Source organism: Lepidochelys olivacea, assembly GCF_965140295.1.
Source record: "Lepidochelys olivacea isolate rLepOli2 genome assembly, chromosome: 1".
Lineage (NCBI taxonomy): Eukaryota > Metazoa > Chordata > Testudines > Cheloniidae > Lepidochelys > Lepidochelys olivacea.
In genome coordinates this window covers 161,713,893-161,741,287 of record NC_140411.1, presented here as the reverse complement: position 1 = coordinate 161,741,287, position 27,395 = coordinate 161,713,893, and the positions used below count along the sequence as shown (strand labels likewise).

General features: G+C 39.7%; 1 protein-coding gene across 1 annotated transcript in view; it reads right to left on the bottom strand.

Annotated features, from left to right (window-relative positions):
* DSCAM (DS cell adhesion molecule) overlaps positions 1 to 27,395 on the bottom strand; it is a 641,498-nt gene that overhangs the window by 202,062 nt on the left and 412,041 nt on the right. The window contains exons 9-11 of the mRNA XM_084616971.1: positions 26,049 to 26,327; positions 14,711 to 14,830; positions 7,310 to 7,483 (exon numbers count right to left, since the gene is read on the bottom strand). Of these exons, the coding sequence (XP_084473097.1) occupies positions 7,310 to 7,483; positions 14,711 to 14,830; positions 26,049 to 26,327 (573 nt within the window). The remainder of the gene's footprint in view (positions 1 to 7,309; positions 7,484 to 14,710; positions 14,831 to 26,048; positions 26,328 to 27,395) is intronic.

Sequence of the window (27,395 nt, the reverse complement as noted above, 5' to 3'; positions counted from 1 at the left end):
AAGTCATTGAACTATGGAGTCTCCCTTTTCCATTGGCCAGAATCTCAGCCCTCTCTGCATAAGGTGGCTGCAATAGATAAGAAATTTTAAACTTTGGCTCAAGATCGCAGAACACAGAAGGAGAAAATAATAAAACACAGAGTGTACAACCGGGGTGTCATTTTTGCCAAGGAAAACACTATTTATGGAACAGGGAACTGTAAAATATGGAATAAGACCAGATGAAGAAATATCAGTCAGAATAGTTGGGCTTGTTCACAGTGAACTTGACACAGTGAGATAACTGTTTTTCCCACAATGTATTGTTGAACATGCTACAGATGGCAATTTTTATCTGCCTTTACAGCTCGCCATGGGTGATTAGTTGCAGTTACTTTGCTGAGGTAAGCACACTGAATGCTCCATTATCATACACTGGCTTTACTGCAGGAACAAGGGGTCGCCGAATGAAATTAATAGGCATTAGGTTAAAAAAAAAAAAGGAAGTACTTCTTTACACAACACACAGTCAACCTGTGGAACTCGTTTCCAGGGCATGTTGTGAAGATCAAAACTATAACTGGGTTCAAAAAAGAGCTAGATAAGTTCATGGAGGATAGGTCCATCAATGGGTATTAGCCAAGATGGTTAGGGATGCAGCCCCATGCTCTGGGTGTCTCTAACCTCCGACTGCCAGAAATTGGGACTGGACAACAGGGGATATATCATTTGATAACTACCCTGTTCTGTTCATTCCTTCTGAAGCACCTGGCATTGGCCACTACTGGAAAACAGAAAACTGGGCTAGATGGACATTAGGTCTGACCCAGTATGGCTGTTCTTATCTTATTATGTAGGTATTTTGGCAAGACAAACTATTTAAGTGTGTCTTTATCCTGCCAGGATAAAGGTACATAAAGGAGAACAGATGTACATTTGTTTTTCACCTATGACTACTGCAATGTCTCAGTGATATGGTAGCGTGTTTCCGTTCAACAGTGGAAAATATAGTTTCACAGGACTCAGAGTTCCCTTATATAAGCCTCCATTTGTTCTTCTTTGTATTTTTGTATTTTATTAGCATAATTTCTTTGTATTACAGTAGCACCTAGAGCCCCCGAGACCAGGGCCTCACCGTGCCAGGTGCTGTACAGAGTGAAAGAACGAAAGACAACCCTTGCTGTGATGAGCTTTCAATTTAAATAGACTTACCAGATATAGGGTGGGAGGGGAAACAGACACAGAGAGGTGAAGTAACTTACCCAAGGTCACATAGCAGGTTAGTGGTAGAGTTGGGACTAGAACCCCAGGCTCCCAACCCAGGGCCCTAGCCATTGGACACTGCTGCCTATCCCAGGCTGTTTTCTTCTCTGCTCTTAGCTCTTGCCACAGATCTCTAGCAGGCTTTAGCTAAAATATTTAAAGTGGGGTAGCTTAGCATGATAAGTATTATCTGCGATTAATACATTCATGCTGGAAGGATGCATGAGTCTGACTGTAGGGTACAGCTTTAGGTTTATGTATTAGTCATGTATAATGCAAATTGAAAAGAAGTGTATTTGAGAGGAAAGTGAATGAAGTGATTTTATTGGTAGACGGGACTTGCTGGATGTGTTTTGGTGTTCAAATTAAATGTCACCAGTCTCCCGGATGACATGCAAATAAGTAATGGATTTAGGAAGGATCAGGGAAATCATGGCTGAATCCAGTTGATGATTTGAATAGGAACATACCGCAGATTACTTCCTATATTTTATACTGAAGCTTGGCTCCCATTAGAAATTCTTACAAAACTGCTTTAACATGTTATACACACTCTAGTTTGGAATTAAAGTGTGATAGTATTCAGATGAACCAATCTGTGCAGTTAGTTTTTGAATGGCGCCCATTTTAAATAGATATCTCTTCTCTTATGACTCCTGGACAACCTTCAATTAACTTTAGTTCTTCCCTTACCTTGAAAGGCTTCTTATGCTCTGTAGAATTTCCTTAATTCCAACCACCACTGGAAAAAGTCCATTTCTGGATACCTTATTTCAGGGCTCTCTCATTGGGTTTTTTCACATTTTATGTATCCTGGCGCATGGGGGACCAAGGGTCGGTCCTGGGGCTGGTTTTGTTCAATATCTTCATAAATGATCTGGAGGATGGTGTGGATTGCACTCTCAGCAAATTTGCGGATGATACTAAACTGGGAGGAGTGGTAGATACGCTGGAGGGGAGGAATAGGATACAGAAGGACCTAGACAAATTGGAGGATTGGGCCGAAAGAAATCTGATGAGGTTCAATAAGGATAAGTGCAGGGTCCTGCACTTAGGACGGAAGAACCCAATGCACAGCTACAGACTAGGGACCGAATGGCTAGGCTGCAGTTCTGCGGAAAAGGACCTAGGGGTGACAGTGGACGAGAAGCTGGATATGAGTCAGCAGTGTGCCCTTGTTGCCAAGAAGGCCAATGGCATTTTGGGATGTATAAGTAGGGGCACAGCGAGCAGATCGAGGGACGTGATCGTTCCCCTCTATTCGACATTGGTGAGGCCTCATCTGGAGTACTGTGTCCAGTTTTGAGCCCCACACTTCAAGAAGGATGTGGATAAATTGGAGAGAGTCCAGCGAAGGGCAACAAAAATGATTAGGGGACTGGAACACATGAGTTATGAGGAGAGGCTGAGGGAGCTGGGATTGTTTAGCCTGCAGAAGAATGAGGGGGGATTTGATAGCTGCTTTCAACTACCTGAAAGGGGGTTCCAAAGAGGATGGCTCTAGACTGTTCTCAATGGTAGCAGATGACAGAACGAGGAGTAATGGTCTCAAGTTGCAGTGGGGGAGGTTTAGATTGGATATTAGGAAAAACTTTTTCACTAGTAGGGTGGTGAAACACTGGAATGCGTTACCTAGGGAGGTGGTAGAATCTCTTTCCTTAGAGGTTTTTAAGGTCAGGCTTGACAAAGCCCTGGCTGGGATGATTTAACTGGGAATTGGTCCTGCTTCGAGCAGGGGGTTGGACTAGATGACCTTCTGGGGTCCCTTCCAACCCTGATATTCTATGATTCTATGATTCTATGTGAAGTTTGAAAATTGCATATGTTGAGCCCAGCAGAAAGACAAACATACCTGATGGTAATCTTCAGATGGACTTATCAAATGGCAAAGAGATGGACAATAATTGTTAGGTGTAGACTATGTTTTTACGGTTCTCAGTCTAGCCCTTTGGCTGCTTCTCAATATCCACTTTGGAGGCTCTTTCTCCTCTTCACCCTTGGTTGATTTTCCTTGGGGCTCTGTCCTTTGGTACCTTCTCTCTTCCCCGTACGCTCATTCCTTACGCAATCTCCATCAGTCATGCAGCTTTAGCTACATTGTCTGAGGTGACTCATCTTGCAACAAGCACCACCAGGTGCTCGTGAGGTTGTTTTTTAGCCTACATGAACTGCATAGTAAGTCTGTTTATTTGAGAAAAAATGAGGAAGAAGCAATAAGCCAGGAAAGTATATCAGTTCAAATATTCATTCTAGCCAGTTATAAACTACCAGTAAAGACACTTATTTTATGTTAACACCTTCTGTAAATAGGGGATAACTTTGCATACTTGATACTAGAAAAGTTGGAAGAGGAAAGAATCCAGTCTTTCAGACAGATGAGATTTATCTCAGTTAATATAGAAGACTTCTCTGAAAGTGTTAAGGCAGACAAAGGAGAAAATGGAGTAGACAGGAACACTAATTAAAAATGGAAAAAGTAACCTGCATGTAAGATTATTATTTTTAATTCATGGTTATACTTTTACTTTCAATGGTTGGCATATGTGTACATACGTTGCTAGTTGTTCAAGAGATAGGCTAAAATGTCTCTTTTTCAGAGTGGTAGTCTGGTTTCAAGAGCTGAGTGAGTTTAAGTCTGTATTAAGAGGTTTCAGAGTAGCAGCCGTGTTAGTCTGTATCTGCAAAAAGAACAGGAGTACTTGTGGCACCTTAGAGACTAACAAATTTATTAGAGCATAAGCTTTTGTGGGCTACATTAAGTGGCTGTATTAAGCCACTTATTTCTTTCTCAAGTGATTTGAGATGCTACTGTATGGTATACAGATTGAAAATCTATATAGAGTGCCAAGGAATACGAGGAGGAGGAAAGGAAGCTGATTTGTCACAAGGAATCTTCAAAGAAAATAAGTAGCAAAATATTTGTGTTAATCTTTTTGAATTTTTGAAAGGATATTCCTTTCTAACCCTGTCACCCCAAAATCCCTGCCTGTAGCATATTTTATCCCCTTCTGCCTTTCAGTAAAAGGAGGCAGTTAGGGTGAACACATGGAGCTGGGCAAACACGTTATGCAGGATCAATTAATGACTAGCATAGTGAATTTCACTGAGGAAATCTGAGGCTTTCATCTAGTAGCAGGGATATCGCCGAGGACTACAGCATAGAAGCCAGTGTGTGACAGACAGAGTGGGAAAAGGAGTAAGAATAATCACAGGGGAAAATAAAACAAACAAACAATAGAATACATCTGGAGAACACCACATAGGTATAGGGTCTCCTTTGGAGTGATAGCAGTTTATTATATTTCAACCATAACAATCCCAACTATAACTGGGGATTCAGCCATACCATAGGCACACAACTGCACTATTCTACTGATGTCACTCCAGAAACCAGATTGCGCTTAATGTATGTTTGATTAAAGCTAAGTCTGAATCTCCTTTAAGCACACACCCACATACAAACAGTGTATGCTATAGCTGCTTTACAAATCCCATGCTGGGAACAGTATGTGTGTGAATGTGTATGTGTGAGGGTGCATGCATGTTTGTGTTTGCTATCTTAGAGCCAGAGGGGTTTTCATTAGATTCAAACAGTAACTAACTCTCCAGGGAGGCTCCTGCTCTTATTTGATAAGGGATGCTCTTTTATCACACATGAAACTGCATGCAGTGATCAGCCAGGCACTGTGCATAGCTGCCAACAAGAGAGACGCTGCTTTTCTATAGCGTATTACGGAAATGTACTGATACTGTAGTTCAAAACTGGTCCCCAAAATGGTCAATTACAGAAGCATGGGAAACTGGTGTTAAAACCGGATTTATGAAAACCATTAGTAATTGCTTTTCGTATTTTTGGTTTTGGACATTTTGGATATCACATTACTCTGGTCATTTCTGCAGTGATCAGGAAAACTAGTCCTCTCCTTCGTACCCATCAGTGTGTCACTTTTGGCAAAAAATAAACTGGACCATGGAAGATGTTTGAGACTATAATACTAGCAGGTGTAATAAGATTCACACTAGTCTTTGCAACCCATTTATAACAATCTGCAATTTTTGGTATTCAAAAACTGTATATCCTAGACTACAGATCAAATGAAGAATTAATAATCTGGATTTTCCCTCCCTTTCAGGGAAAAAATACCTTTTTACTTTCAAAGATAGCCCTTTGCCGAGACAATTGACATCCAGAACTTCCAAAGCATTCAATCAATCTGTGAAATACTACAGGCATGAAAGTGCATGCTGTCCCTGGTGATCTCCATCAATGCTGTTCTAATAAGTCAACAAGGAATATTTGAAGGATGTTGTGTGCTGGTGTGTCACTATTTCCTGGACCTCTTTATGGTGAGGAAATGTATCAACATTCTGACTTCCCCTGAAATATAGCTGACACACTGATAAACCAGCTCTAGCCAAAACCATAGGCAAATTCACTTGTATGTGAATATCAAAGAAGCGTCGAGTGTTAGTATGTGTTCAAACTAATTCACTCGTATGCTAATAGAGATCAAAGGGGAGATGCTGATTTGTATTGTTTTCATCTGTCTATATCCTGTAATTTGCTATTACATTACTTCTACATTATGTATATCCTGTAATTAAATAACCCTAGATCAAAGGTGTGTTAATGAAGAGTGTATTCAGGTGTTAGAACTTCATGAAAACTTATCGAATGCTAGGTGTATTGTTCTCATTATCTATTCAAAGGAAGGCCCATGTGGGTACAAAAGCTGTCAGCTAGCATTCTGTGTGAAGAAGATATAAAAGATGGATTCTAGGAAAGATCCTTCAACTCTGGACTGTTTTGGATTCCAACGGAGTGGAAATACTGAGCGAGTGGACAGAGATCCCCAGAGTTATATTGGGTAACCCTGAAAGACTTTTGGAGACTAGCAGATTACCACATCTCTGCTATCATTTTGGATTTACAAATGTAGACTCACCTGTTAGTGTATTTTACCTATTTTAACCTCTCAATAACTCTCATTTCTTTTTCTTAGCTAATAAACCTTTAGTTATTTTACTAGAGAAATTGGCTGTCAGCGTTGTCTTTGGTGTGAGATTGAGAATATCCATTGACCTGGGGTAAGTGACTGACCCTTTGGGGTTGGGAGTAACCTAATGAGATGTTTGGTACAGTGACCAGTATCACAAAATCCACCTGTCTGGATGATAATATAGGCTGGAGAGCCTAAAGGGGCTGTCCATGACTCCATGGTAAGACTGTTCTAGAGATCCAGGAATACACATTTGTTACTGGCTTGGTGAAATCTAATTATAGAACATACCATCAGTTTCGGGTGTCTGCCCTGTTTTCTGAGAGTTTGACCTGAGGTTGGCACTCTCGGTTGTGAGCCACTCCAGACAGCATGACAATATCATCATTTCTATATTCTCATCTGTGTTTATGTTAAAAGAAGTTGTGTAGATATTATTATTAAACTGTATTGTTTGTATTATTGTAGCACCTACGACCCCAGTCATGGTCCCAGGCCCCATTGTGCTAGACCTTTACAAACACAGAACACACACAGATGTTAAAAATTGTCCCTACTGCCCGCACAGTAAAGAAGATATGTTTAAGCCCCATAAAGATCTCAGATCAGATAGAAAAGGCTTTGACCAAATCTTTTGCAGAAGTAAATATGTATGTATTTCCTTAAAACATTCAACCATTGACCAATTTAAAATAAATACAATAACTGCAGCATACGGTACCTTGAGAATTAGTCCAGGGATTCTTCATCCTTCTTCTCGGCCAATCTTGGGGTTTGCTAGCAGATACTCACAGTATTTCTCCTTCGTTATTCATTCCTTGTCCTTACCCAAAGAATGTTCTCACCACATTCTTCACTGTTGAACTATAAGTAGTGTCAAGGTTCTGCCTTTTCATCTGTTTTTTAACTCTCCTAAATAAACCTTACCCATCTATATTGACATTCCAGTTACAAGAATATGCAATTGAATTTCAGTATCCAATAAAAAAACCTATTTTATCAGGGAGGTAACAAACCAACCTTTGTAATTCAGCTTTGGATCAAAAAGAATTGCTTTTAGTTCTTACTTTTAACAGTGAGGTACATGGACTTGCTGACGTCCGCTCCCACATCATTGCTGACCTTGCAGAGGTAGTATCCACTGTCTTCCTCCAGTACATGCTTAATCAACAAGGAACCATTTGTGAGAAGCTGGATACGGCCATTCAAGGCAATGGGCTGGAACTGGGGGACCCCAGCACCTACAGCAGAACCCAAAAGATTAATCAGAAAGGAAGAGGTGGGGAAAGAAGAATTTGTTTAAAAGGCAGCAACCACAGCTGCCTATTATTACAGGCTAAAGTCAATTAAAATGAAATGTTGCTTTCTGGCATTATAACCATCTACAGAACAAGCTGAATGCCTGTTGCCAAAACTAAAGTCATTCAATGGAAAGAAAAAAAAAGTCTTATCTTATCAATGATAACTGTAGTTACAATTCACTACAAGGTGGGGGGGGGGGTGGAGGCAGAGGGAAAAAGGAGTAAGAGGGAGAGAAAGATTTGCAGAGAGCTCCTGGGTAAAAAGCCACATTTGTTGTACATTTGTTGTACATTTAGTGGCTGATAAATTATTCAAAATTACAGCTGAACAGCCACAAAGTCTACATTCCTTATGCATATACCAAATGAATTCCTTATGATCATGAGGGATGTCTATTGTAGTAAACATGGAATGCTCAAGGGACTTTAAGGACCTTGTTCACTAAACTCATGGTAGCATGTGGACAAGCACATCAGTGAATATTTCCTGCTACAACTGACAGTTTGATCACACATAATCTCTGACTTACTGTGTTCTGGGACAGATTGATGCAAGAACACATCTAACTGCAGGTGCAGTTTGCCATAAAAGAACTATAGTTGGTACACAACTCACTCAAAACATGCACTGGTCACTTTTCTATCAACAGTGAAATGAGGCATTGAACCAAATACAACTCTGGTGTAACTGCACTGCAGTCGAGGGAGCTCAGCAGGGACGAATTTATCTCATTGATCTCTTTTAGGAGGGAATGCTGAGATGGAGTTGTTGATATTCATCTCTTTAAGAAAATCCTCACTTCTCAAGGTTAGATTTACAATATTGTATAATACCCTCCTGCATGTGTCGATCAAATTCAGTTCATTTCAGATATATTTATTATTTGCTAATTGGTATCCCTTTCTAATACTGTAGTACATATTCTCATAGGGCCAGCTTGAGGCCTACGCTGCACTTAAATCCCACTCTTTTGCTCTATTTTGATTCCATTCACCAGTATTGTGGTGTTATTCCCCGAATTGTGGCATCTGGGGTGGCCCAGTATTGAGGTGTGCATGTAAGTGGAGGACAGCTTTGCAGCCCCACACTGACTTGCGCAGAGCATTCCTGAGCTGGACATCAGGCAAAATAGGGAGTATGATGCTCTTAGATAATTGTTACTTTTTAAATTGTTTTTATGGCTCCTAGCTACCACGGTGATGGGTGAATTTTATATGCATTAGATTAGATTAGACTGAGTACTGTAATATACTGGGATATCTAATAACTGACACCAAACATTCTACTACCAGAATCAGTTATGCAAACAGAAGCCAGCTTAATAATAATTTTTGGACTGAAACAACCATCTAAAGATAAATCTATGATACCTGCAAATATGTAGACACTCTTTGGCATGAGTAGGAGCAATGAAACCAAATTAAAATGCAATGTACAATTTAAAGGATTTCAATCTGTTAATTTTCTCAGTCAGAGCTGCAAAGAATTTAATAAGGTGTGAACAAAGCTGTTAAACGTTTAAAAACAAAAACAAAACCCAAAGTGTGCACAACCCCCCGTGAGCAGATATGGAAACTGCTGTAAGCTGCATAAACAGCTCTGTGATGTTTCACTCTATATTCTTTATGAAAATATGCTTATGATATGGATATGACATAACTGAGATATACTTTATGCAAGATGGCTCATGTGAGATATCATTGGAAAAGTTACGATTTACTTAATGTGATTATCCAATTTGTATGCCTGTATCATTTTTGTATCTGAAGTTAGGAATATTGACTATGTATCTGCATTTCAAATGTGTTACTTTGGGTTTCACCCCCAACTATCCCTTCAGGTACAACAGTGGAAAAGCCAGACACGGCTGATGGCCCATTAACAAAGACAATGGACTGTGAAAGAGCTTAGTCTTCCTGTGGATGCTCCAGACAGCCTACGAGTAATGGCTGCCACAGCCCTGCAGAGACATAGGTCTGAGTCATCTGGTACTAGACCCACCCCTCGGAATGCCAGTGTTCTTCCACTGGGAGACAAAGGGTTCCTGCCATACACAAGAGCTATATAAGGCACGGGAGTGACATCACCGTGGTTCTCCTTTGCCTCCTCACCCAAAGAGAGACTGAAAAATACCCAGAAGCAAGTACTGAACTGAGGGAATAAGGGATAAACCCAGGCTGGGAGGGCATCCAGTCTGTGAGTGGAAATACCTGAAGTCTCAAGCTGCAGGCCAGTGTAGCTGCCTTTCAAGACTTTCTATAATCTACCTGTGACAAGATTTAGGGTGAGAAATTATATTTTGTAACCTGTTTCTTTAGTGAATCAAACTTAGTTTGTATGTTTTGTTTTATTTGCTTAGTAATCTACTTTGTTCTGTTTTCTACCCCTTTAACCACTTAAAATCTACCTTTTATAATTAATAAAATTTGTTTTGTTTATTATTAAACGCAGTTTCTGTAATTTCTAACTGAGGTGGGGGGGGGAGAAATTGTGCATAGCTTCCTTCACATTGAGGGAGGGGGCGAATTTATGCATACATTTCTCTATAGCTCAAGACAATATACCTTTGGATCTGCACTCCAAGGGAGGTGGATACCTGAGTGCTGGGGCAAGTCCCTTAGGCTGAGGCTTTCTAGAGCTGATCTCAGTGTCTGTCATTGTGCAGTTGGGTGTGGCCCTGCCTGTGTGTGTGCTAGAGGAAGCTTAATAGCCTGGCTCAGCAAGACAGGTAAAAAGGGTGCCCTGGCTGGCAGAACAAGTGGGCTCAGTGGTATCCCAGCACATCAGGTGGCATCCTGAAGGGGCACAACCCATCACAGGTTCAATTTAATAACTAGTTTAAAATACAGAATTCAGATCCATCTTAAGACTTGGCAGACATGGAGGCTGGTTGGATAGAAATGAAAAATCTACTTGGTTAGGCCCATATGCTTCATTTTGCATGTTAAAAAGGAGGACAGATCTAGAGGGCATGGGCCATTACACTTCCTGGAGATGGGTCCACAAGCAGTATGTACTCTGCTACTTCTTCTGACAGACAAATATTTGCTGGAATAACAGAGTCATGCCCCTTAGATCTCAGCCTGTCTGCTCTTCTCCCAGGCTTCCCACACAACAATGGCAGCATGACATTTGTCTTTGCTGCGTTGACATTGGCTGAGCCCCAATGTCATAGTCCCCAGTGGGAAAAACTGCAAAGATGGATTCACTCTTGCTCACGGCACCACTAAATTTTGGTGCTTTCATGTTAATTTGATAAGGGATTAAGCGACACAGTAGTTGTTCCCTCAACTCCTCCCCACATCCCTATGGCCATACCCTACCCAGCTCTGTGGAGTAGGTCTTATATATAACAACTGTCAAGGAGAAAAGAGCAAATAGACAGAGTTGGTTAACCTCTCATGTGGCCACTTTTCCCTTCCACCCCTTAGCTGAACACTTTGACTCCCTTCCACTACACAGCCGAGTGAAGCATAATACCCTTCAGTAGCAAAGTTATTGTGCATGTTTCTGATCTGGAATCCACTGATTCTTGAATCATCATTAAACATCAAGGGTCTTGCTCATGCAAGAGAATAAAGGTCCCATTTCCAATCCCAAGTGATTGAGCTGAAGTCATTTTTGCATGGGTATGGAGAGACTGAATGATTCAGGGGACAACTGATAAGACACAGTACCTCAGGAGCAGTTGCTTGAATTTGGCCCAAGTCTGTACTGAATATCGTTGCTTCCCTATTCCCACTTCAACATTGGTGGTTTCAGTCCCATTCTAATGCTACAAATGCTCTCCTCACAAAATTCACCAAGAATTGGGTATGGCAACTAAACAACCCTTTTGTTTTTATAGGTACTCCTTCTGGAACACAACAGAACTGAAGTGCGTTTAAAGGGAATCTTGCACTACCATTGTCTATGCTTTGGCACTTATGGTATGTCTACATGGCAACTGGAGGTGTGATTGCAGCATCTGTAGCTCAGGGAATAATTACATTTCATTTTGGTGGCTGACCTGAAAAAAAAATTTCATCTTCGTCCAATTTTTTTTTCCATCTAAAATTATTTGACAAATTCAGCCTGAATTCATGAATAGTTTCGGTTCACCAAAAACTGTTCTTTTTTTCTGCAAATAAACTATTCATCCAAAAAATTTCACTTCGCTTTAGTGTAGCTGTATCTGAGCTGGCTTTAATCTAGCTAGCATGGCTACCAATAATAGTGTGGCCATGGCAGCATGGGCTTCAGTGCAGGATAGCCACATGAGTGAGCACCCAGGGTCCCATGTGGACTTGTACAGTCCACACTGAAGCCTGTGCTGCCACAGCTTCACTACTCCAGTACCTGAGCTAGCTAGATTTAAGTTAGCTTGGGTAACTCTACATGCGCAGCAACGAAACACCTGACCACAGATAGACATACCCTTTGATATTGTGTTGATAGATTCCTTGGAACACCTTAGAGAGATTACATGGATAGTATTTGTATTGTTGATAGAGGATGCAGATTTCCATTGCTATCAATTTAGCTTCCATTTAGATAGTTGATTACAATATAATCTTTATATGATCATAGTGCCTAGAAGCCCAAATCAGGATCAGGTCTCACAGTCTTAGGTGTTCTACAAACACAGACAAGGACAAGGGCCCTGTTCCAAAGGTCTGACAGTCTAATTTGGGAGGCAGCAGGGGGCATTATCAGAGAAATCACATGGATATATTTTTCAATGCGGTTCTCTTATATAACTTTCTGTACATGAATTTGATATCCATCAACATTAATTACTATAAGCATTGGGCTGAGTAAGCCTAAAAGAAAATGGAATGAGAAAATACTATGGGGAAAGAGAAAGCTATAACAACGCATGAATACAACATTTGGAATATTAAAATGTAACATATGTGCAAATTTAAGCTTCTCTAATCCTAAAAGAGCTTACTTTTGGGACTGGCAGTTACATGGAAGATTACCTAGGCAGATGCACTGAACTTGGTAACATTATAGGATAATGTCTGCACAGATCTTCAACTGTATTAGTCACATTAATGATGTTTCTCTTTTCCTACTTCTTGTTCTTGAATGAACTGACTTTCTTGTGGTTAGTGCACGGGAAATAGCTACACTTCATGAATGTGTGTGTGTCTTGGCAGTGCAAAGCCCAGGTGTCTGTGCACAGATGCTCTCTTGTTGTTGTATTCAAAATTCTGTGGGTAATTTTGGTGCTCATAGAAAGTGAGTGAAGGACTAATAGCACTGGTGAAAGACAGGCACAATCTGGGAAAGTGTCTACATGTAGCTATGCAAAGGCATCTCACTCCGGACTTGCAAAACACCAGCTATTCCAGGCCGAAGTCCATCTTGAGCCGTGACCGTCAATCATACATTACTGTGTACTGAGTTTTGTGACGTGACTGAATGTTCTTTAGAGACTATGATAATACCACCTTGCTCATTATTACTTGAGTTTATACATTGATTTAGGTCATAAGTCTACAGCAGTGATAAGGTTGTCAAACATTAATCCATTGTGCACAAACACCATTCTGCCTTTCCTTTTGCACTAACTTTAGAAACCTTTTATTGGTCATGATGCTAACTGGTTTTCGGATTTGTTGATAATCTGTAAACTCTACATGGCATCTACACACTTGATGGTACCTGTGCACTTTGTTGCTAAAGATCTCCACTACAGTAATTATTTTGGATCCTAGTACAAACCTATCACAAAAAGAAAAGGAGTACTTGTGGCACCTTAGAGACTAACCAATTTATTTGAGCACGGCTCAAATACAGCTGTTACTCTGAAACCTATCACAGTATATAGTGTGCCATTTTAAGACAAGATGGACTGTATAGCCTAGAGATCTGTACAACATTTTAATTAAATCTTCTGATGAAATCATGATGTAGTAACAAAATACAGTGTCAGCATAAAAATGTTGTCCATGTCAGCTAGAGCTGTTCTGGAGAAAAAAAATTGGAACTTCAAAAATTCAAACATTTTTGACCACTTCTAATATCATCTAAAACTTCGTTCTGCATGAGAAACCTACTTTATCCAAGATTCAGGAAGAGCTGTGAATGGAAATCATTACAGGATTTTCACTTAGATGTGTAGAACATCATTACAATTAAACTTCTCTTTTCTGCTACTAAAAAAAACCCCTAGTGGTGCTTACATGCTGTTAGCTGGAATCTAGCTTGCCTGACTTGGCCTCCCTCTTCAGAATACAAATGGAACACAGAATAATTGTTATTTCCTTATTACCACAACATGGAAAGTGAAAATAAAAGCACATCGTGAAGTGTTTATATTAATTCCAAATTTTCTTCCATGCACTGGTAAAGCGAAACAGTGCTATTAAACTGAAAAGGACATGTAGTGTTGCCTCAGCTTTTGCCCCAACGGGCACCAAACTTTAGCCAGAAGTCAATTGTTTTTTGGTGGGGTTTTTTTTTTTTGGTCTACATACAACTTGCTGTGATAAGGTATTCTCTTTTATACTGTGGTAAAGTGTGAACATCTAACTAACGTATACAGTACAGTTGCTTTCTGAAATAACACCCGCTTTGACACAAGGTAAGCATTAACAAATAATTGGCTAAAAGACACAATCTAGCAGGCAGCACATTTTAATTAAAAAGCTGTCAATTTCATGTGGTTAGCTGGGGTCAAGTGGGGCCAGTTTTAATGCTCTGTTACATAAGAATAAAATGTTAAAGCATTATGTAAAGCGCATACTGAATTACTGGGTTATGCTAATACTATCTGACCTTTCTTCTTTGCAGAAAAGGTATGATTGGCTGTGTTATCATGGATTTTAAAAGAACAAAACCCAAACCAAGTAGTAACAATGAACCTTGTTCTGAAGGTCACAGCAATCAAAGCAACATTTACCTTCTGCACCCTTCTTCTTGAGACTTTATTCAGAACCTACAATCACTGTAGACAGTCAAATGCCAACAGAAGAGTGTATACCCATACATGCAGATGCAACACATGAATTTTAATAGTACTACTTTAAATATTGGGGGACTAAATTGTGATACTCTTAACTCAAATTCACTATTACTCCATGACTAGTGCTATTGAATTACACTGAGTAAGGTGCTACTAAATGGAAGTATGAGTTCCAGAATATGGACCCAAATGATTATGAAAGAAGTCATACCTTTTGAGTACTTCCAGACAATGGTGGGTACAGGATAACCCTCTGCAGAACAATTGAGGATTACAGCTTTACCATAAATCCCATCTTGATCACTTGGTTGAACCACAAATCTAGGGGGAACTGAGGGATAAATAAGGAATCATTGAGAAATTGTGCAGCTGAGAAGATAATTCAGAAAATTACTGACCAACTCTAGGAATTTTAATGGGAATAAAAATTAGAAATGGGCACAAAATTTCACACAAAGCAAAATAAAAAAAAGATAACTTTTCAGAATTCAAATCTAATCGCTAAACTTTTTACTTTTGATTTTTCTTCATTTTAATTTGCACTAATTTAAAGCAGTTTTTTTCCATTGAAAATTATATATATATATATATAGTGCACCACTGCGTGAGAGATTACAGGGGGAAAAAAAGGTTGAATGGTAAATTCCACTTGGTGTCTCATGTGATCAGCCTTAGAATCAGGCTCCTATGATGACATATCCTCACATGCAGCACAAGAGTGCTAGCTGTGGAAGACAGAGGTAGAATGGGTGTCTAGGAACAAGCAATATTTTTTTTTTAAAAACTGCTTCCTTTTTGTATCAAAATAATTATATATGCTGACAGGTTTTAGAAAAAGAGGAAATCAAAGAAAATAAAGGAGAAAAATAGATCTAAATATCATTGAACAAAGTAATATGATAACAAGAATATTAATACCACCTACCTCTTAGAAAGATCACTTTACTTTAAAATGATGCGGTTCAAACCAGTGCCCATCATTCTATAAACAAATGTGGAAATTTTTGGCTGATCTCTACTTCTCTGAGGTCATGCTCAAATGAGAGAGAAATGATCTGCGTTACCTGATAGATATGTGTTACAGAGGTCACTAGATCTGTTGGTTTTGAGCAACTGACCAGAATGTCATAGACTTGCATAGACATAGACTTCCAAAGGTGACAACCATGATTTATGGCTTTCAGAGTTTGAAGTACTCTGAGCCAAAGGTTCTAAAAAAAAGAAGGCCTCAGGCATATAGGGTCTAATCTAAAAGTCCATTAAAGTCAATGGGAGTCTTTCCATTGACTTCAATGGGCTTTGAATCAGGCCCATAATCATAGAATCATAGAAATGTAAGTCTGGAAGGGACCTCAAGAGGTCATCTAGTCCAATCCCCTGCACTCATGGCAGGACTAAGTATTATCTAGACCATCCCTGACAGATTTTTGTCTAAGCTGTTCTTAAAAACCTCCAGTGACAGAGATTCCACAGCCCCCCTAGGTAATTTGTTCCAGTGCTTAACTAATGACCACACACTTGGAAAACGGAAGTGTATAAACCATTTGTATCCTCAATATGTAAAAATCTTCTTCTTGTTGTTTTAGTGCCAGACAGAAAATTATGTTAGGTGACTGAGCCTGTAAAAGGTGTTTTTATTTAATTTGGTATATGGCATGCATCAGAAAAACAGTGCAATGGAAGCAAAGCAGAAACAGCAGAATGACCAGTGCTATACCAATGACCTAACATTTCCAGTACAGGTGGCTTAGTGGCTTATGTAAGTAGTACCATCCATTGCAGGATGAGTTAGCACTTGTTGGAGCAATGTTATTGAGGGCAGACAATCATTTTACAAGTTCCTTTTCTAAATTAAATCCTAAAGTTTTATCAAGGACACTGAAAAATCTAATACAGTGTGAAGCTGTTTATTAACCAAATATGAATAAAGACAATGAGCAGATGACAAGAAATGTCAGTATGTCTTAAATATTACTGCAATAAACCACAGGAGCTAATTGTGACAGAAACAATAACCACCTTTGCACTGAAAAAGGCAGGTTCTCATTTATTACTTTGCAATGGAAAGGGCTACTGTATTTATTGTTCATAATTATTCCAGTTTTCCAGAGGATTGCCATGCTGTCAAGCACAAATCAAGTACTGCATTAATTCACATGAAAGCTAATCACCAAAACTGCAACCCTAGCAATCATAATCTAGGACAATTGTCCACATTATTCCATTCATTAACATAAAATATTTACATCAGCATATGAAACCAAATTGTTATAAATCCATTTCATCACCAAGCAAATAGGAAAGCAGAAAAGGGGATCTGGGGTACTGATTCTCCAAGGCCTTCTAACCGCCCCCCCCACTATTAGGCAGTAACACAAACATACTTGGGTTTATATGGCTCACAGTCTAGTGACATCAGCATGTTTCACCTGGAGAACTGTTAAAGGGAAGCAAATTATCTTCAAGATTTCCCAAAATCAATAAAGAAGTAACCATCCGTAAATTCCTGCATGGAAATAAACTGCTAACATTCTGTAAAACAAATACTTTGCCTGATTCAGGAAACATCCTGGAACACATTTTTGGCAGAAAGATATGGTGCATACAAAGGTGACTGCCTTAGACCTGGAGACAAAAGGCTACAGTTCTGATTGGAGTAGCACCTGCCTCATACAAGGATATGTTGGAGAATGGACATATTTATAATAAAGGAGACATCATTTTAAAAATAATGAGACACTTGAATTTCCTCCAGAATTGGATGGAAATATGTTGCACTCAGCTTGACCGGGTTTGATAGAGATGGGATCTGAGTCAGTGGATAACGGGTCAATTGAAGAGCACAGGTATTCAGGGATTAAAATCCTAGTAACATTGTCAAAGGTTGAGAATAAAGATGTGTCCAATACAGAATCAGTATCTTTACCCTTGGTTTTCCAAGGGGCAAGATAATTTATCACCTAAACATTGTTACTAGAATAATAAATGAACATAGTAGTTTAGTAATTACAAACGACACTCTAAGGGGTGGCCAACCTGTGCCTGAAAAGGAGCCAGAATTTACAAATGTACATCACCAAAGAGCCACAGTAATACATCAGCAGCCCCCATTAGCTGGCAGCCCCACTGATCAGCACCTCCTCCTCCCTCCCCGTGACTCCCACAGTGTGCAGGAGGCTCTGAGGGGGAGTGGGAGGAGCAAGGGTATGGCAGGCTTGGGGGAGGGGGCGGGAAGGGACAGGGACCCGTTGGAGGAAGGGGTGAAGTGGGGTCAGGGCCTGTGGCAGAGCCAGGGGTTGAGCAGTGAGCACTCTCTCTCCTCGTGCCCCCCCCCCCCCCCCCCCCCGGGAAAGTTGGTGCCTGTAGCTCCAGCCCCGGAGTCGGTGCCTATACCAGGAGCTGCATATTAACCTCTGAAGAGCCACATGTGGCTCCGGAGCCACGGCTTGGCCACCCCTGCTCCAAGATAATATGCAACTAGATAAATACGGGACTTATTTTGTCCTTCAAAACAGTGGAGGCTACAATGTTACAATACTGACCCATTTTTGTGAAGTGTTTTGAGATTTACAGATATATTTGTTATCCATGAATCTCAAAACGTGACAAAAATGGGTCACAGTATCATTACTCCAGTTTTACAGACAGGGTAACTACACCACAGAGAGCCCATGTCACACACAGGCTTCATATAAATGGTGCTGACCAGTCACAACTTCCGTTGAGCTCAGCACCTCAGAAGATGTCAACTATGAGTTAGAACCTAGCTCTCCTTACTCCCAGTCCTATGCCCAACCTACCAGACTTTGGCATCTCATCATGATGGGACAGGTGGCTTAGTGACATAGGATTAAAGTCTGACTCCCTGGAATCACTTGTTCATGTCCAGACACGGTCTCGCATTCCTCTTAGAGGGATAAGTTGAGTTTCTTATCCTTTGGGGGTGAATGCCTTTCAGATAGGGCCTTAAAAACCAGGCTCTGGGCTGCTCTTTATGGACACTACAGATTCCACTGTACTTCCACAATATCTGGTTTTGCTCAGATCACCTTAGCCAAAATTTCCCCTCTCAGGAGCAGTATGTTGTACACTAGCTGATTGCCACTTTACCACAACAGTTGTGGTTGCTGTTCAGTGGTGCTATGTACAAACACAATTTTCCATACCAGCTCAGACAAAATGGTCCATCACATCGAGGACCCTTCCTCAGACTGTAGCCTACCAGGAGCATGACACTTGAGAGGATTTTGAAAAAAACCTGTCAAGGTGTACCTGGCCAGTTGTGCATACAGTGTAGTACATGGGGAGAGGGGGAGAGGAAATCCCAGTCCCATACTGATCAGCTGATGCCCTGAAGCATGGTATGCGATTACTTGTTTTACAAAAAGGAACAATAATTTTGTGAAATGGTTTGTATCCTTCCGGATCAAATGTGTGTATATAATTTATCATTATTAACATACTGCTACTATTATCGAATTTAGTGCCAGATTGACAACTGTGGAAATTGGAGTCTAATATTTTGCTACAGAACAAATACAGCATGAACAGCAGCATAAAAGCTTTCCCACATAGTTCCACAAATACAGAGTGCTTCAACCCTTACAATTATGAGTAATGAACGAATTAATTTCTATGCCCATTCAAACTTTTGTCTCTCTGTAAAGATTATCTACAAGAATGCCATTTGGTGCCAGTTGGGCTGGTATCTTTATTGCTATTACTAGATTTCCACTGGACACCAGAAATGTTGCTACAACAAAGCAAAATGACACAGACTTTTACAGTAGTTCAATGATCTTTCATCTACTTATTTTATTTTGTCTTCTAGCCAAGCCAAAGGACTTTCTTCTTCTATGACTGGCATGGGAAGTAACCAGGTGATAAAAAGAAAGGACATCTTCAGTTTCTCTTTTCATAGTGGGTTTTTTTTTGTTTTTGTTTTTCTCAATCCGTACCTCCTGCAATTTTATTTTCAAATGAGTGACTACTTCAGTGTTACCAACATATTTTTGGAACATATACACACAGGCTGTCATCTTTTGATTTTGACTTTTGATCTAGTTTTGCCCTATAAAGATGATCTCACTTTCCAGTTTCTTCAAGGCATTCATTGGACCTTGGAGAAATCAAGAAAATCTGTCTGGTAAGGACTTCTCCAAGTTGACCAGGCTGATGAGCTTTAGTAAAGTCAACTCTGGGGAAAGAGCCAATAGTCTGGTGCACCTCTCGCTATCGTATTAATGCTTTGGCCTTACCTGCCTACACATCACTTCACAAATACATTCAAAAATCTAATGAGAATATGATGGAGTGATTCCTTTCTGAATATTACCTTTGTTCCAGCAGCTTTGGCTCCTGAGCTTATAAAGGTAGACATTTTACACTGATTTAGCATTGAGTTTCTTTAAGGCTCACTCATTTCCCGCGACCGATGGATCTGTGCTAAGGTTTGAGTTGACTAGGTGATCAGCAATAAATTGACAGGCTCAAACTATTTAATGGTTGAAGTCAGAAGCACCTAAAAGGTATTCTCCCTCATGACTAAAAGTTTCAGGCTTTAACAAAGAGAAACAAAGGCTCAGAGAAATCAAAACAGATTGTGGAAGATAAAATTTACTGCCATGGTGACATTTTTTAGACTAGGAAATATTTTACTATCTGCTTGTCTGAAAAAAGTCCCACAAAGTTAGGGAAAGGTCGATCAGTGATCCAACTACACACTGTTCACCAGTGTCATATTGATGGACTTGAACCAAAGTTACTTAAAATAAATGATTACACAACCATTGCTGTTCTTTAATTTAATTTTGCTTTTCATAAACCCGGATATCCTTCCTGAATAAATTTTTAAAAAAAGTATTCATCATAGTCTTAGTAGCATGATCAAAGTTTGTAGGATGTCAGACTAGGCACTCATAATGGGCCTTTCTGGCCTTAAAAGGCATGAAAGTGTTTTTGATCCCCACTATTGTTAATAGGTTTCAGAGTAGCAGCCATGTTAGGCTGTATCCGCAAAAAGAACAGGAGTACTTGTGGCACCTTAGAGACTAACAAATTTATTTGAGCATAAGCTTTCGTGGGCTACAGCTCACATCATCGGATGCATACAATGGAACATATAGTAAGAAGATATATATATATATATATATATATATATATATATATATATATACAGAGAACATGAAAAAGTGGAGTAAGAGGCTAATTAATTAAGATGAGCTATTATTAGCAGGAGAAAAAAACTTTTGTAGTGATAATCAAGGTGGCCCATTTAGATAGTTGACAAGAAGATTCCTGGACACTACTGTGCTAATAAGCGATGGTCACATAAACACCACCCTATACTGGAAACCTACTGGCTGCTATACTTACCTACATGCCTCCAGCTTCCATCCAGGACACACCACATGATCTTTTGTCTACAGCCAAGCTCTAAGATACAACCACATTTGCTCCGATCCCTCAAACAGAGACAAACACCTACAAGATCTCTATCAAGCACTCTTAAAACTACAATACCCACCTGCTGAAGTGAAAAAACAGATTGTCAGAGCCAGAAGAGTACCCAGGAGTTACTACAGGACAGGTCCAACAAAGAAAATAACAGAATGCCACTAGCTGTCACCTTCAACCCCCAACTAAAACCTCTCCAGTGCATCATCCAAGATCTACAACCTATCCTGAAAAATGATCCCTCACTCTCACAGATCTTGGGAGACAGACCAGTTTTTGCTTACAGACAGCCCCCCCCAACCGGAAGCAAATACTCTCCAGCAACCACACACTACACAACAAAAACACTAATCTAGGAACCTATCCTTGCAACAAAGCCCAATGCCAACTCTGTCCACATATTTATTCAAGTGACACCATCATAGGACCTAATCACATTAGCCACGCAGGGGCTCGTTCAACCTGCACATCTACCAATGTGATATATGCCATCACATGCCAGCAATGCCCCTCTGCCATGTACTTTGGCCAAACTGGACAGTCTCTACGCAAAAGAATAAATGGACACAAATCTGACATCAGGAATCATAACATTCAAAAACCGGCAGGAGAACACTTCAACGTCTGGATGCATCAGATGAAGTGAGCTGTAGCTCACGAAAGCTTATGCTCAAATAAATTTGTTAGTCTCCAAGGTGCCACAAGTCCTCCTTTTCTTTTCTTCCTTTATGGAACATTCAAGGCTCTGGAACTCCTCATTGGCTGCTTAACTATCTGTCAATATAAGATAGATCAAGCAAGGACAAAATGAAAGCATATTTCCATTAAATGCATTATGGGGGGATATTAGGTATTTAAAGACCTTATCTGAATTTAAACGCATGATGTGTTCACACAAAAGGATGTTAAAATCATGATTTATGCACACATTGCTTTCTTTGAAATCTCTGTTCTAGTAGTATTTTAGAATTTGTGAATTCATAATATATTTATGAGGATTTTTCTCACCAATTAAAACACTTTTGACTACCTTTTTATTTCACAGTTACTTTACTCCTGTATTAGAAAAGCCCCAGAGGAATTATTAATCAAAACCATTCTGTAGAATTTTTAACCAGCCTATTGAAGAGAGAAAATGCTGAATTTAGTTCTGTAAGATGGTTTAAAAATTCTATAGGAAGGACACAGTTCTCTGAAATTCTGTGAAAGCTTTTCTCAGCAGGAGTCATTTTCTTTCTTTTGTGTTTGTATAGTGTGTAGCATATTGAGGGTGCTACCAGGAAATAAAATAATCAAAATAATAATAATAATGATTAATATAGATTTTAGAGTAATTTTTACATAGCCCTATTGATTTAATCCCTAGTACAATCTATAGAACTTTTCTGTAAAAACTGACAGGAGCCAGCATAGCATGAATTTATAAAAGTGAGCCACATTTTCATTCATTTGGCTTGATTACCAGCCATCTTTGAAAGAAGAGGGTGGATGGATTTCCCTTCAAGTAGGTGAGTTTATTTTTAAAACAAAGGTCGATAGGAGAGGCCTCCAGTATAACTCAGACAGCACTGGGATCTCTCTGGCACTTTTATGTAGCACAACAGGGCTGGAGCATGGCAAAGTATCTCACCTAAGGTGCAAGCAATTCAAAGAAAATAATGTTTTCCACCATTTTTATTGCCTGCAAAATGGCAGAGTCTAAAGGCAAATTAAAACACTTAAAACACACAAGACTTATTTGACAGCCCCCCAAAATTAACAAAGATATGCATGTTTAAAAATTACAGATAAATATGGTTTGACAGAATAAAGATTATTTTCTCTCCAATTTATGAGTCACCGTATGAACCCTTCAAAAGTTCATAACCTCACTGGTAATAAACAGTTTCCTATTCTGCTTTACAGTACTGTAGGTATTAATGATGTTGTCAACAGCCACTGCAGGAGAAATACAGACTCCTGAAATCAACTGTTGGCAGATAAAATGCTCTTCAATTCAATTTTGGATTGCAGTGTATTTAGATGCTATTTTAAGTCTACCCATGTGCTGTTAAATTATCTAGATTCCCAGATATTTTTAAATGTAATTATCTTTTTTATAAAAAAACATTTAAATTCAACTTTTAAAATAAATAACATCAGTGTATAGAGCAATAAGGGAGAATAAATATTTATGATGAACAGTCATATTTCTCTTGACTTTTCCACACCAGCACACATGATTTCTCTCTACTCTTGTATAAAAGAAACACACACTTCACATAAATGAGACTTTTCCAAGAACCCATCCCCTGCCAGTTGGTAAGACCAGTGTTTAAGTCCAGAGCATATTGTTCAGAAGCTGTTGCACAATATGGATTAGAAACGGGAACAGCTTAAGTACCATTTATTCTGCCATTATATAGGGGAAAACTGCTTTGCTTATTTAGAAAAATATAACACTTTTGTAGTATGATACTCATAATAGGAAGATAAATGATGACAGATTGATAGTCTCAGAGAACAGATAGTGGGATAGCTAGTCTTTTACCTCAGGGTGTCTAGGTCAGGTTAAGTCCAGATTAGTAGTGACCAACAGTGACCCTCTGATACTAGCTGTCTACTGACCTATGTGAATTTAAATGGGGTGTTGGGGGTGGCACAATGAGGAGGAGGGGGTCAGTCCAGCACCTAGTGGAAAATTTAGGCTCAGTATTAGAAAACTTTTCCCAACAGAAATATATCACCCTAGATATGGAATAGTGTCCAAAGGGAAACTGATTGAGTCATTATCATTTAAGTTGATAGGAGGAGAGGATAAACGAGAGGAGACTAAAGGAGACCCCAGCAGAGTGTCAGTGGTTGTAGCAGCATGGGTAAAGGGGGGAAGACATACCAGCCACTCCACCCCCCTGCCCCCTCAGAACTTTGAAGCATCAGGACACCAGGAGGCTTTCCTCAGCCCCCAGGGATACGTAGGACAGCAGCTACCCCCAGTCATCTCCAGAGGTTGGTCTGTAAGGACTTCCTCTAGGAAAAGGAAAATCAAGGACCCAGGCACAGCAAGAGGTAGCATCTTCAGCAGAGAGGACCAATGAGGCCAGCCAAGCCCCTCATGAAGACGAGCTGATGATGGGTAGTAGTAGTAGCGACATAGCAGTGGCAGGGAGTAAGTTAGCTCGAACCTCTCCCTAGGAGGGCAAGATGACCCAGGGGAGGGTAGAAGTGCACCCAACAGAGGTAACATAAACACAGGAAGCGAGAGAAAGCCAGCCAAGCCCTCCTCCTTAGGAACAGGTGACAAGGGGAAACAAGAGAGAGTCAATAGCAATACTGGCATGGGGAGGGGAGAGGGAACAGGCCAGTGGGGACCCACCTGGACAGGAGACAAGTATGGGCAATAGAAGGACAGCAGCAGAGGTAGTAACACAAGCAGGGGACAGGTAGAACAGAACAGCTTTCACAGGCCCAGTGGCTTGGTGAGATTATTAGAACTCATTATGATTTCTTGCATAGAGGTGATGCCCATCCCGGAGATTGTGAGGGGGAAAAAAGAATAGGGTGTTGAGGTTCCATTGCTTGGGAAAGGAAAGAAGGGGGTGGGGACATTCTACTTTCACAATTACAAATGATGGTTGGGATGAAAACTAACACACACGCGCGCACACACCCTGTTCTGGTCTTGATTCAGGAAGGCAGCCTTGTTCAGGTTAATACTTTAGCACATGCTTCACATTATGCACATACTTAAACCCCAAATGAAATAGAAACATGACTTCAAGTTAAACAGTTAAGCACTTAAGGGCTGTCTTGAATAAAGAGGAACTTAAGCACCTTCTTAAGGGCTTTCTTGAAATGGGGCCCCTGCTTGTAAATTGTATCCCTGTTCCCCCAGTCTTTGTCTGTTTTTGTCTTCATGGACAGTAAACTCTTCAGGGTAGGTACTGTGTCTTTGTACAGCACCTCACACAATGGGGCCCCAGTTCTGACTGAGGTCTTTGGGTACTACTATAACACAATAACAAAAATAGTTGTAATAATACTATAATAGGATAATAAACTTGAGAATATGACAAAGGGAATAATCTAGTACTGGGCCCCAAGAAAATGGGTTAAATATAATATGTAAAGCTGGTTGAAATTTTTTGTTTCAATTTTTTTCAATGACTTTTCATCAATAGCTTTTTTTATGAAATGGCTTTTTCATCAAAAGGAGAAATTTCAGTTGGAAATATCTACTTTTAACTATATTTTTCACGCTTATAATTAAAAAATCAAAACCTGACAAATTTTGTCTGATCAGACAAAATGTCAACGAAACTAAACATTTTGCCTTACAATAAAAAAAAATTATTGGGGGGCGCAATTTGGTGCTGAAACTGAAAACACATCTCTCTCTCTCTCTCACCCTCTCTCTCTTTTAAATGGAAACCCAAAAAATGTTGCAGAAAATCTTTTACAAAAACAAAATTATTTTCCTGAATTTTTTCACAGGAAAAAGGAATTCCAGAGTATCTCTTCTAACAGGTTTTTTCCATCTCTAACTTTTGGGATCCTATATTCATATTCCAGAGATTATACGTTTAGAGCAGGTGCAAAGACACAGAAGGACAATATCTAGCTAATTACAATAATATTTTAAAAACTGATAAGCAGGAGGAAAAAATCATTCTCCTGCTAAAGGCAGTTCCTAGAAATTTTCATGTTCTCCAGTTTATTAGCATGATTTGTAGGAGATACTGTTCTTCTAAATTAAAAATATGGAGAATCAGACGAGAACACCAATAAAGGGAAACTAATCTAATAGCAGTTTAAATGCTTTGTTCCCAAAGGATGAGTGGGTTGGTGCTTCAAAATATTTTCCATAAATTAAATCCTGTGGCACCCATCTGTGCCCTAATGCATTCCTTGGTTGCCGATTAGGCTCAAGGCTCAATACTTTCAGAAAGAAAAAGTTATGTTTGTTTTTCTGCTTTATTGTTCTGTGTTCTTTAAGATGAGAGAAGGGATTACCACATATTCCACGATTTTCTACCTCCATCAAACAGTGATCATTTGGAAATATTGTTGACTTCTGTTTAATTGGTACCCTTCAGACTAATTACATATCTTACCTCTCACAATTAATTGGCTTTGGCGCTCCACAGCTGCAGCGTCATTTCTAGCTATACAGGTATAATTCCCATTGTGCATCAGTGAAAGATTAAAAATCCTTAAGGAGCTGGTGAAGTCAATGTTGTCAATGGTTACTCCAAGACTGGCTGGGATTGGCCTGCCATCCTTCTGCCAGGTGATTGTGATTGGCAAATCCCCTGAGACCACAACACATGGAACGAAGACTCGCTGTCCAATGGAGAACCTTGGAAACTCAAAAGGCTGGATGAAAGGTGGAACTGAAATGAGAAATTAAAAGAAAAGAGTTGTTGCAAGTATAGTATAATTATGGAAAATACTGATAATTGTTGAAAAGAAAACTATCTTCAACCTGCCAGCCGGTATGTCGCATATGTAATAGAAATAAAAAATAGTAACTACATAGCAGTTTTTATGCAAGGATCTCAATATGATTTACATTAATTAAATAAGCTTTACAGCATCTCTGTGATGTAGGCATTATTTTCCCCATCTAACAGATGGATAAGTGATGAGACCTTCAGAGATATTGATCACCCACAATTCCTACTGAAGTCAATGACACCTGTGAGTGCTCAGCACCTCTTAAAATCAGACGATTACATCCTGATCCAGCAACTTGTGTTTCCTGAAACATTCTCAGTAAGGCTGCCCAGAAAACAAAAAATCCATTTTGCAAAAAATGTTGAGGTTTCAGCATTTGATGGTGGTCTGCATTGGGACAAAAATTGAGACCTTTTAATTTTTTGCGTGAAAAATCAGAGCAAGAGAGAAACCCACCCCAGAATAGCCAATAGCCAGGAGTTAGAGCACTCCCCTGGGAGGTGGGGGAGACCCAGGTTCAAGTTTCTGCTCTGATTAAGAGCAGAAACTTAAACTTGCGGGGTCTGACATCCCAGATGAATGTTCTAGCCCCTGGACTGTTGGCTATTCTGTGGTGGATGGGTGTGTCTCCCTCTCTCTCAGTTCTGTCCCTGACTTGAGAAACCTTCGCCACTAAAGTTTGATCAAAATCGATATCTTTCTGTGAAAAGTTTTAGTTCCGATGAAAAAATGTTTTGTTGAAAAATTCCTGCCCAGATCTAGTTCTGAGCATCCTAGACTCTCATGGAAATCAAAGGAAATCAAGGGTGCTCAGTATGCTCTGGAAAGATTCAGCACCTTGCAGAATCAGGTCTTAGGCCGAGATCCTCAAGAGGTATTTAGGCACCTACCACCAATTGATTTTAGTGAGAGTTAAATGCCCAAATACCTTTGAGGATTTAGGCCTTAGTAACTTTCTGACATCACAGAATAAGTCTGGAATAGAACTTAGTGTTCTAACCACT